The sequence below is a fragment of the Saccopteryx leptura genome, chromosome 1 (assembly GCF_036850995.1).
Source record: "Saccopteryx leptura isolate mSacLep1 chromosome 1, mSacLep1_pri_phased_curated, whole genome shotgun sequence".
Taxonomy (NCBI): Eukaryota; Metazoa; Chordata; class Mammalia; order Chiroptera; family Emballonuridae; genus Saccopteryx; species Saccopteryx leptura.
Window position 1 is genome coordinate 126,626,621 of NC_089503.1, and position 12,144 is coordinate 126,638,764.

Consider the following 12,144-nt stretch of genomic DNA (forward strand, 5'->3'; position numbering starts at 1 on the left):
AATAACTATATGGTATCTAAAATAATGGCATCAAAACTGACTTGAGCCCTGGCTGGGGTGTTCAGTAGATGGAGTGTCATCCCTTGGTGCCCAGGTTGTGGGTTCGATCCCCAGTCAGGGCACATATGAGAAGAGGCCACCAATGAGCGCACAACTAAGTGGAGCAATGAGTTGATGCTTCTCTCTCTCTTTCTCTCTGTCTCCCTATCCCGTCCTCTCTCTCAATTCAATGTAAAAATCTTAAATTTTTTTTTGAGGTTTCCTTATAACTTATCTTAATATATTTTTAAAATAAGCACTCTCTCCACAAGAAAATCTACAGTTCCAAGTCCCTAAAGAACATATTATAGCTATGGCTGGAAGTGGACGTTTGAGCCACTTTGCCCATGGCAGTAGCTGCACATAGTTGGCTGGCCTGAGAAGAGGCTTAGTATGGAGATTCCTACTTCCAAGAAAGTCTTGTGTTTCTAAAAAAATGATACTGGATCATCCTGAGGAAATAATTCTGCCGCTGGTTCTTAGGCTCATTATGTCCCATTGAGTCAGTGATCATCTTACTTTATTGGAGCAAGGGCTTTCCAATATGAATCACACTTTGGGTTGCGGAAGAAAGTCAATCCACCAAGAGCAGGAAAGAGGGCTCACTCTATCAATATCAACTGTGGTCCCAGGGCAAATGGAGAGGCCACTAGGAAAACATCCTCACAGCACCTACATTTGTAAAAGACTGTCCTGCACTTTATTTTACCCAATTTCATTGCCTATTTCTCTGTCTTTGAACTCAACTGTTATGAGGGTCAGACACAGAGCTAAGTCTCAGCAAACTTAGTCACCGGATTTCCCAAAGCTGTATACAGAACTAGGAAAAAGGAAGAGAAGGAGGAAGAAAATACAGTTTTAGCCAGGGAAACACTTGGGGACAAAGAAAAAAGAACCGCTACTTACCAGAAGATCTCTAACCTCAGAAAATGCCTCTGAAATAAATCATTGGAGACACAAAAGCACAGGAAGAATTAGAGGTAACACCAGGTTACAAAGATTCAGCATACTATCTCTTAAAATACCCTACCCCCAAATAAATATGTAATAAATATTTATATATAAATTTACTTACCTCAGTTACATTATTGAATTTGTATAGATTATCTATAAGTATTTTGAAAATTACTTTCTAGATGACTTTCTTTCTCCTCCTTCTAACATTTACATGTCTTGATATGATAGATGTATTGTACTTCTGCTCCTTATTTGCTAGAGCGTAGGGAGTTCTTCAAATAAGACCAGCGGTGCGGAGGAGTGAAATGTGGGGAATCATATTTACCTGGGGCTGGGGTGGAAAAAATTGCCTTTTCTTTCTACTAGCAAGATTCACTGATGGTAAACAACGACCTTTCTTTCCATGATTCTAATGCCAACAACCTCCCCTTTGCCAGGTATATTTGGTGCCTTCCAGGGTCCCAGGGTACTGTCTGATGACCTTGTTCCTAGTTAGCATCTGTGTTGCCTTCTTATATGGCACCTGACTAGAGACCATCTGATGAGACACCCGAGCCCAACTCTAGGGGCGCAGAAGGGGCGGAAGCAAGGCAGCCCCTGTAAAAGGAACAGTTGCAACTATTTCACATCTTTGTATGGTAGTATTATGAAAACTGACACAGATTTACAAAGTTTCCCTTCTTTCTAAAATAAAAAGAACAATGCAGAATATGACATCTCAAAAATGCGAAAAATGCCAGCCATTTTGGCTGAAGTCAGTTTTTTTCCTACACTAAGAAAAAGTGTTCTGTGCTGCTCCACACAAGGCGTCTTACTGCGGAGCCGGGAATTTGAAGCGTGGATGAGGGGCTGGGTCTGCGGAGGGTGCGCCTCCGCCAACGCACTTCTGATGGGAACAGTCTCAGCGGGCTGCAGAGCAGGCGAGGGGCAAGATGACACATTTCTTCTTGTTTCCCTGGGATTGCTGGGACGGACACCAATATCGTTTTATGTATAGTTCATTACAGTGACAATTTAGGAAATCAGGGTCAAGGAAATGTCCCCAAATCTTTGATTTGGGCATGTTTGGAAGGAAATTGAGGCACTGGGACTGCTCATTTTTCCTGAGTTTTGAGTTCTCTTTTATTTATACAATTTTCAGCTCACTTTGGAGAATGGGAGTGACTTTGCTGCAATGACTTCAACATTCCATGGCTATAAAGGGGGAAAAAGAATCTGTTTTTATGAATTTCAAATCCTTTTATAATAAAATCTGTTGCATTTATTTCTTTTTGAAATACTGTTATTGAAATCAGCTTTGAGAACGATTTAAATGTCTTTTACACAAATATTATTTTAAACATAAATAGTCAATTCTCTGGTGATCTAACAAGGGTTCCTTGTCTGCTTGGGGTTATTCTGTCTGAGCCAAAGTCCTTCCCACCATCCATGACCTTTAGGAACTTCACAAAGGAAACACAACTGATTATTAAGGGAATGAAAGAGCTGCTTTATGATATGTTGCACTTTATAATTTTCAAAAGTGTCTTGTTCATGATCTCATTTCAGTACTTTTAACACCAAGCTCCTAGAATTATGTTGCTAGTTAGTGGGAGAGTTTTGATTAGGACCCAGGGCTTTGTGTATTGTTCTTCCTGCTGTGTCCTGTGGTCCTGCCCCCAGCTCTTCAAACTTAGCAAAGTAGAGTTAAATTCCATGGAAGTGAGAAAAGAAAAACATGACACCATCTTGCCTGGGAACCTGGTGGCATCAGGGTTGAAACTTGACATTTTCACCTGAATTGCCAGTATTTGGAAAGCTATGAGTTAATCAATACCCATGGTATATAAACTACAGACCTACCTTTAGCCTATATAATTTCTTCAAAAATTGAGGGTTCTTTAGATTAGATACAAACAGCCTGTGCAGATTACACACACCAATTTTTTTTTTTATATTGAGGTTCCCAAACAAGTGTTTCATGAACTCAACTTCATTGAAAATAGTCATATTGTATAAATATAAATATATAAATTACATTTTAATTTATTAATACACTGTGTCTTATATAACAATTTTAATATAATATATATGTATATATACATAGCCATATGTTTGTAGACATACTTCTATATCTATATGTATATGTATAAATAAAAATATGTATATATCAAATATCTGTCTACAGAGGTAGACAAAAGTAGACTTACAGTTGTTTGTATAGAAAAAGACATGCAGGTTATTATCATTACAATAGCTTAATAAACTCCAAAGAATCTCACAATAGTGCAGGGCACATAGGTACAATCTCGTAAATTCTCAGATTTCCAGCCTTCATTATTTACACATCCTTGTGGTCTTTGAAAATCAGTAAACAAACCTGAATTTCAGTGGCCTGCTTGGGTTGCCCACACTACCTCCTGAGTTGGTTGTAGTCGAACTTACTTTTGCCCAACCCTGCATTTATATATACTTCTGTAATATGTATGCACCTTTATACATATGAAATGCACATGGATGTCATATATATTTATATCTGATTGGAAGACATGATTTTTCAAGATCCACCTGGTAATCATGACTTTGCTTGGTGTACCTTGAACCTAAAAGGCACATTTAATTGCTCTAAATTTCTCCTTGGGTGCTCACTTTGAATGCTCACTAAGGTAATGAATGCATCATGAAGAGACAGGCATACTGCTTTCAGTGGGAGCTCTGTGATTAACATAAACGCTGTCAGGCCCTGGCCCTCCTCACTCCTCCCTAAAATTGATGGGTTTGGTGATGAGCTGGGTGTTGCTGAGGCATCTACGCTGTTTACAGTTAATCTTTCTACACAATTACAGTCTTTCTTCAAGCAGAACATAACTCTTTGAAAGGAAATGCTGAAATGCTGTAAGACAAAACCAATTAATTCATTAAGAAGATGGTCCTAAAATATATATTTTCTCTTTCGGGGTGAGACCTTACGTCCTTGAGACTGAGTGAGCCTTGGCCAGTCTCATCTCAAAGCTTTCAGCTAGTCAGCAACTATGCATCTTGGCTATCAATTCAAATAATACTTTGAATTACTTTGAAGTCAAGGGCAGGTTGACCAGCCTGCAAGAGCGCAGGCACACATGGGTCATTTTAATGTCCAAGTGGTATTATCACAACGTAGATAGATGGCTCTCATTATCAACAACAGAAGCCATGTGGTGGCAGGCTGCTATTGGCCTTGAATATGAGCATTGTGACTTCTTAGAAAACCAGAATTCATTAAATTCCCTTCAAACATTTTGAAGATGGGATAAAGGAAAGTATGTTCTTAGATGAGAAAAAAAAATCAAAGACATTTAGATTTATAAGAGAAAGCTATAATGGAATCTCATCAATGGGCTTCTATATGACGTCAATATTTTAAAATGAGTGATTCTATACAGTCTTACCAAGTTCAGCTAACCCATGTGAAGGGCTCATTTATAGCAGAGACTTACAAAGAAGATTTCCAGCAGATTTTTTATAGGAAAATTTGGGTCTTAGGATCACCACCAGGAGGAGACTATATTACCAAGCCTGGCACATAGACTATTTCATTCATTCTTAATTTTGACTCTTTTCATTCCTAAATTTAGCTTCTGCTCAAAAGCTAACTACCCCCACTCCTCCCATTTCTATTGTAAAGCCAGGAGGCACGGCCAGGGCCACCATCACAGCAGCCTTCTGGCCTATGCAGGTTCGCATTGGATTCGGACAGTCGGTAAAGAAACAACGGAGTCACAAACTGGTGGGCCATAGTCTTTAATTCTAGCTTGCACCCGGCGGGCAAGTAAAAACACACACTGGGCTCCAAAACCTACTCACATTCAGTGCTCACAAAGCCACTGACTTATCCGAGTTTCCTAGAATCAAAGGTTTCTAGCTAACCAGCCTTATTCTCCTCAGCTCCTCATCTCCTTCCTTATCCCAGATACAAACTCTGCACCAACTCTCTTTTTACTCAGCACTCCGCCATCTTGGTTGCTTCTCCTGGTCTCCTCCACGTGGCCTCCTTCTGCTGCTCTCTGCTCTGCTCCCTCTGCTCTCTCATGCTAATCATCCCAGGAGCCAAGAGCAAACTCTCGTTCTGCCCCCATTTTATATTGTAGCTTCACAACCTCCAATCCAACACACAAAATAGGGAAGTCTTTAATACAGTCACTTCTCTGAGGCATGATTGGATTGTACCACCCCACATCAAAAAGGGTGGGAAAGGCTTAATCTCAAAACCAAGCCCCAGGCTACAAGGATTCTACCTGCCCACAGAGACACACATTAATATCACCTGGGTGACGGCCTCCTCGTGGGCAGTGCTGTCTTTAACAAAGTGAGCATAATATATTTTATCTGCCCAACATCTATGCTTTTATATTCTGTTTTGTTTGAATTTGCCCCAATCCCTCTTCAAAAAAGAAGAAAAACACAAGAAGTTTTTATTCTAAGTGTGTTTTCAAATTTAGGTTTCACATTGACTGCTTCTAGGATCAGTCGAGACAGTTTGTAAGTTAAACCCAAGAGAACTTCTAAGTGAGAAGAATAGGAAAAATCTGAGATGAGCCAAACCAGACTTTGGAGCAGAAGTTTCACTCTTGACAGTTAAAAAGAAACTACCACCTGCCTCCCAAGGTTTCTCTTGTAGGACATGTGATTTTGCATGCTGAACTCATCTAGACCATTACCTTCCTTAGATCCCATTTATCATATGCAAGTCTGGATTTCATAGCGTTGGCTCTTCCTTCATCGTTTTAGAAGAAAACTACACAAACTTCCATGTCTGATCATTTTGCTTCCTGACATTTACCTTCTTACTTCCTATATTAGGATTAGGAGCTGAGCTACAGAAAGCTCGTCAGGGGGTATTGACCTTCCTCTGAGAGCAGAGCTGCCCAGTGCATTCTCCAGTGGTCCTGATGACCAGACCTGGTTTAAAACAAAACAACAGCAGCAACAACAGAAAAAAAAACCCTCTTTACTAATTCAAATAATATTGTTTCCTTCTTCATTTACTTATTTTCCAAGATTTAAAAAGAATTACCAGTTATATTTGCCCTGCCTCCCTGCACAGGTCTGCACCCTGGCTATCACATTCTCTAACCATCCTTCTAGTTCTTCCCCAAGTTCCTGATGGGCCTTCGGGAATGTTAATAACCTAAAAGTCCTATTTTCACTTTGTCTTTCTATAGGGAGATTAAGATAAACACCACCTTTGTTATCTTGATTGTTTTTCTTCCCATAATTGATTAGAGGCACTTTGCTTCCTCTTCACCAGAGCTGTGGAATTCAGCCTTGAGATCACATCTTTTCAATCTCCAGGATTCTCTTAGAATAATTTGCCCTTGACCTTATTCATGGTTAATAAGGATTGCCTCTAGCACATTTCTATCTTGTGTTAGTCTCTTGCTTCAACAAAAAAACCCAAAAATTTCTGTATATCTTGACTCATTCTTTTCTTTTTTGACTCATTCTTCAATGGCTTCTAAAAGCAACAACAGAAAACAAACAAAATCTCCGCCTCTCTCAACTGTGTGTAATTAATTCTCCATCTAATTCTTTATTATAGTGTCATTTTTTTTGTGTCTGTTTGTATGCCTCAAGCCCTCTTGTCCTGGTGTTCTCCAGGGTGTTTTTTTGGACACTCCCTCAGACAAGCTGAGGCTATGTGTTTTCACCCTCACTTTGATCCATCTTTGCAAACTCTGTGCCCCTCCTGTGCTCTGTATGCTCCCAGAACACAGAATGGGATGACAATACCATTCTTTAAAGTCTTGTTTTGTTCTCTCCAGAACTCTCCCGTCCTCTCTCCAGTCATTAAAACAAAACAGAACAACAACAACAAAACACGCCTTCCCATCTGGTGCACCTTTCTCACTTTCCAGATTTACTGTCTACTGTTTACACTCATTTCTTAATTCTTCTGATATTAACTTAGATCTTTTAATGTGTGTTTTCTTTCCTCAAAGTGTCTTCAGATTGACATCCAATAGTTACTTGTTACTTTGATTGCTTGTATTAGTATTAGGAGACTTACATACCCTTGATATTTCATTTTATAATTAGAAAGCAAATTCAAATAGCTTAGCTCTTCTCAATGTCACGGCCAGGCCACCAGCAGACTGAGTATGGCAGGTCAGCATGTCACGGAGGCTGGGGTTCCACTTGAACAATGTAAAGCCAGTAGTCACGGCCACCATCACAGCAGCCCGGCCCATGCAGGTTCGCATTGGATTCAGACAGTCGGTAAAGAAACAACGGAGCCACAAACTGGTGGGCCATAGTCTTTAATTCTAGCTTGCACCTGGCGGCAAGTAAAAACACACACTGGGCTCCAAAACCCACTCACATTCAGTGCTCACAAAGCTACTGATTTATCCGAGTTTCCTAGAATCAAAGGTTTCTAGCTTACCAGCCTTATTCTCCTCAGTTCCCCATCTCCTTCTTTATCCCAGATACAAACTCTGCACAAACTGGCATCTCACTCAGCACTCCGCCATCTTGGCTGCTTCTCCTGGCCTACTCCACGTGGCCTTTCTCTGCTCTCTGCTGTGATCTCTCTGCTCTCTCATGCTAATCATCCCAGGAACCAAGAGCCTAAGCTCCTGTTCTGCCCCCATTTTATAGTGTAGATTCATAACCTTTAATCCAATATACAAAATAGGGAAGTTTCTACTACAAAGTCACTTCTCTGATGCATGATTGGATTGTACTGCCCCACATCAAAAAGGGTAGGAAGGGCTTAATCCCAAAACCAAGCCCCAGGCTACAAGGATTCTCAACACACATTAATATCACCTGGGCGACGGCCTCACGTGGGCAGCGCTGTCTTTAACAAAGTGAGCATAATACATTTTATCTGCCCAACAAACAAGCATTGCTGTGCCATTAAGTCCCGATCTCCCTGGCTTTGGACTCTGTGATTCATGTCATCTTGTCATCTCCTGGGTCCAGCTGGTTGGTTAGGGCTCACATCCTGTTGATTTGCTCCATCCTGGCTTTGTGTTTTCATACCTCCCACCTGGTCCAGGCACTGGATGAGGAGGTGAATTATGGAAGTGATTTTTTTTCCTGTCTCCAAACTGCAGTCTCTCTCCCTTCTGGTTAGCTTCCACATTGATTTCCCAGTGGTCTAAAATCACGAGCATCAGAGCAGATTCAGAACTTTATGCAGGAACAACATCAGAATGAAATGCAAACTCCTCAGCCTGGCACAGCTGGCCTGTGTCTGGCTCCCCAGCTTGTGTTGGCTCTTACATACAAAACGAAAACGCCATCATCTCTCTAGTCAGGATGTCTTGGGACAGTCTGTACCCCTGTCTGTAGTTAGTGTCCTTTCCATCCTTTGCTTAGTAAAATCTTGCAATGTCAGATAGTACCTCCTCCAGGAAGCCTCACTAAATCCTACTCTTCCTCTGATATTTATGTTAGGTGTTACCTCTTCTGGGAAGTCTTCATCCACCTCCTTCTTGCTCCTTTCCTCAGTGGTTAGTAATATGTTGTCCTTCTATGGCCAACTCTAAAGTAATTGTTATGGCCAGTACTTCCATTTTTCTGTTAACCCTTTACCTAGTATGAACTTTCATGCACATCCTCATGCCTCCTGACCATCCAGTGTATGATTGTACATGTGTAAGGCAACATTTAAAAAAGGCAAATGTATGTTCTTCTTGTTTTCATAAATTGATTATGAAACAAACATGATTTAAGTTAATAAAACTATAACTGGAACTAATCTCGTTTTTTGAAAAAAAATATCACTCTCGGGGGTCAGCAAGTATGAAAAAAACTCACTGCTCAAAGGGTTAAGAGACTAGATTGTGATCTTCAGCATAGTGGTTACTGAAAAGTGTCTGATGGTAAATGCTTGCTCCAAGTCTATGCATGTCTCTGACCATACCCCAGATTTCCTGTGAATGCTTTGAAACTAAGAAATATTCAGCTCTGAGTCGTCCCACCACATGGGCTTTCCTTCCATATGTTTCAGACAGCCTTTCTTTGTTAGTTGTGTTTTTATTTGTCCATCAAAGAATCAAAAATGTTAATAAAGTGTTGCTATTTATGTAATGCAGTTTGAGAACTTAATATAAAACTTGTTCAATCTGTATACAGTTTCACATGTGACCTTCACATTTGGAGAAGCATTTACCATGTTTTTTCAAAGTCTTAGAGATGTCCTCCGAGATACTGTATTATAAACAGCATTGAATATGTTCTTTTTATTTACTTTTCTAATACATGTCAAAGGCAACTTGTGGTTTATATTGATAGCAGATATAATTCAAAATGAAAGCATATTCATGAAAAGAAGATACAATTTTAACTGAACATTGTATACTGTGTTGAGCAAGCATGCAGATAGGTTATTTAATAGTTTTGTTGTTATATTTTGCTCACTATCTGAGAGGTTTCTTTCTTTTTTTTGTGGTAAGTTAATATTTAATTTATTAACCAAACAGATTTTATTTATAGTCACTACTTCCTTTGTGCTGAGGTCTTGTTAATGCATTTCTCATGATTTTTTTTTTCCAGGATGAATGTCAGAACTATATCCGGGTGCTTTTGGTGGGTGGCGACCGCTTGTTTACCTGTGGGACCAACGCTTTCACACCCATCTGCACCAACCGCACGGTATGGCTTCGTGTTGAGAGTTGACAAAATGTAATAGCAGGAAAATCCAAATCTTCCATTAAGATACTACTGTTTTTGTACTTATTTTCTCCAACAAGTGGCTCTTTAATTCAAAAAACATCTTTTGTCAATTTGAATAAATATTTGATGTATATTGATTTATTCCTAATCACAACTCTCAATTATGTAAAATACTGGAAGTAACCATAGTTTATATATATATAATAAACATAAATAGGTTTCTAAACTATTTCTACCAGCTTTTCCCCACACCAGTGACTCTAAACATTAATCGTAAACATACTCATTTTTTTCTTATTCTGCTTTACCGCTGGAGATACTGTTAAGTATTAAGGTGGCCTAAATCACAACCCAGTCGAACAGAGATTAACAATTGGATAAGAAGCGTGACAAAAACTTAAAGCAAGGAAACAAACAACTGGAACTCTTGCACAGTAGTTATAACCGTTCTTCTTTCTTTCAAGCTCTCACTACTGACAGGGATTTTCAGCGAGAGCAGCAGGGTTATCAAAGCACACATGTCGTCCTGCCAATTCGGGATATTCATTTAATCTTCTTGAGGGAACATAATGGAGAACTATCATCAGGTTAATTACCTGGTTGCACAACTTCTGTCAAAACCAGAATTTATCATCAGCTTAATGTTCATTAGTTTTGAATTTAAATGGAGTTGTTGGGCTTGACCAGGCAGTGGCGCAGTGGATAGAGCATCGGACTGGGATGTGGAGGACCCAGGCTCGAGACCCCGAGGTCGCCAGCTTGAGCGTGGGCTCATCTGGTTTGAGCAAGGCTCACCAGCTTGAGCTCAAGGTCTCTGGCTCGAGCAAGAGGTCACTCGGTCTGCTGTAACCCCATGGTCAAGGCACATATGAGAAATCAATCAATAAACAACTAAGGAACTGCAATGAAGAATTGATGTTTCTCATCTCCCTCCCTTCCTGTCTGTCTGTCCCTATCTGTCCCCCTCTCTGACTCTCTCTCTGTCTCTGCCACAAAAAAAATAAAATAAAATGGAGTTGTTGGAAATAAAGGGAGGATGATGTAGATAAGAAGCAATGCTCACAAGACCCTGGGTGCCACACCCTGTTCTAAGAGCCCTGTGTTGACTTAATCATTTAATCCTCACATTTGCCCCATAGGTGGTTATCCTTTGGGTCCCTGTTTTATAAAAGGAGATTCTGAGGCATAAAGACTTTGAGTAACCTAACAGGGCTACAAGCCTACCTGTAGAGCAGGCAGTGACTGTGAGTGTCCCCCACCCTGTGCTCTGTTGCCTCTCAGGAAAGAGTGAAGGAATAAGTGGACCCAAGAGTCCCTCGCTACCCAGAGAGCTTTCCTCATTCAGTGTCTGAGAGGCTGGATTCCCACCAGATGATAGCAAGACGTGGTGTTGCTTCTTTAAAAAATTGAATAACTAAGATTTGGAAATTTTGGCTACATGGTGCTGTATATAATCACACATCCTTACCTGTGAATACAGTTCTGGCCTCTTCTTAACATGCTGATTCACTTTTATTGATAAAATTGTACATAATTCTTTACTGTGGTTTATATTTCTGTAAGTATGAAAATTGGTATCTTTATTCAAGTAGAAAGATCAGCAGGGCCTCATGTATTATGAATGGAAGCCATCTAAAACAATCCAGATTTTGTGAGGATTCACTAGCATGAGGTTCTCTAACTCAGAACGGGACGATGAGAGGAGAGATGAACTCTTGGACCCTTTTTTGACCACAGCATGCAGTTTTATCAAAGGCAGAGTGTGAAAGTTTGTTGTGTTTTGTCATGAGCCCCAGAAAGCTTGTTGCCCATGCCTCATTAGACGTTCAGGCATTAACACTGTTAAAGGGCTTGCCCTGGAAATAATTGGCTTTTCTCTCTTGTCCTCACCCACAGTTGAGTAACCTGACTGAGATCCATGATCAGATCAGTGGCATGGCCCGCTGTCCCTACAGTCCCCAGCATAATTCCACGGCTCTCCTCACAGCCAGCGGGGAGCTGTACGCTGCTACAGCCATGGATTTCCCGGGACGCGATCCCGCCATTTACCGAAGTCTGGGTATCTTACCTCCTCTCCGCACGGCCCAGTATAACTCCAAGTGGCTCAATGGTAAGTGTTACAGTCACTCACTTCCCTTCAATGTTGGGCTAGAACTTGGTCATCTGCTCACTATTGAGATTGGACACTGTTGGTCAAATAAGTTTGTAAATGTGATATATATGTTTGCTCGCTTGTGACTTATATTGGGTGTGGGGGACAGGCTATAAGCAGGGCAGGTCGTTGTAGCCTGGGGTTTGGTTTTGGGACTAAGCTTTTCCCCACACCCTTGAATGATTGTATTATCTGGGTGGTGCACTCTCATGAGGAATCCAATTATGCCTTGGATGGGTGACTTTGTATCGGAGACTTCCTGGTTTGTATATTGGATTAAGGGATTTTGGTTTTCTACACTATAAAGTGGGACAGACCAGGAGCTTGGACACACAGTTCCTGCTATCACAATTGCA

General features: G+C 40.5%; 1 protein-coding gene across 2 annotated transcripts in view; it reads left to right on the forward strand.

Annotated features, from left to right (window-relative positions):
• SEMA5A (semaphorin 5A) overlaps positions 1-12,144 on the forward strand; it is a 487,022-nt gene that overhangs the window by 312,820 nt on the left and 162,058 nt on the right. For both annotated transcript variants that reach the window (XM_066374585.1, XM_066374594.1), the window contains exons 7-8: positions 9,517-9,615; positions 11,533-11,746. In XM_066374585.1, the coding sequence (XP_066230682.1) occupies positions 9,517-9,615; positions 11,533-11,746 (313 nt within the window). The remainder of the gene's footprint in view (positions 1-9,516; positions 9,616-11,532; positions 11,747-12,144) is intronic.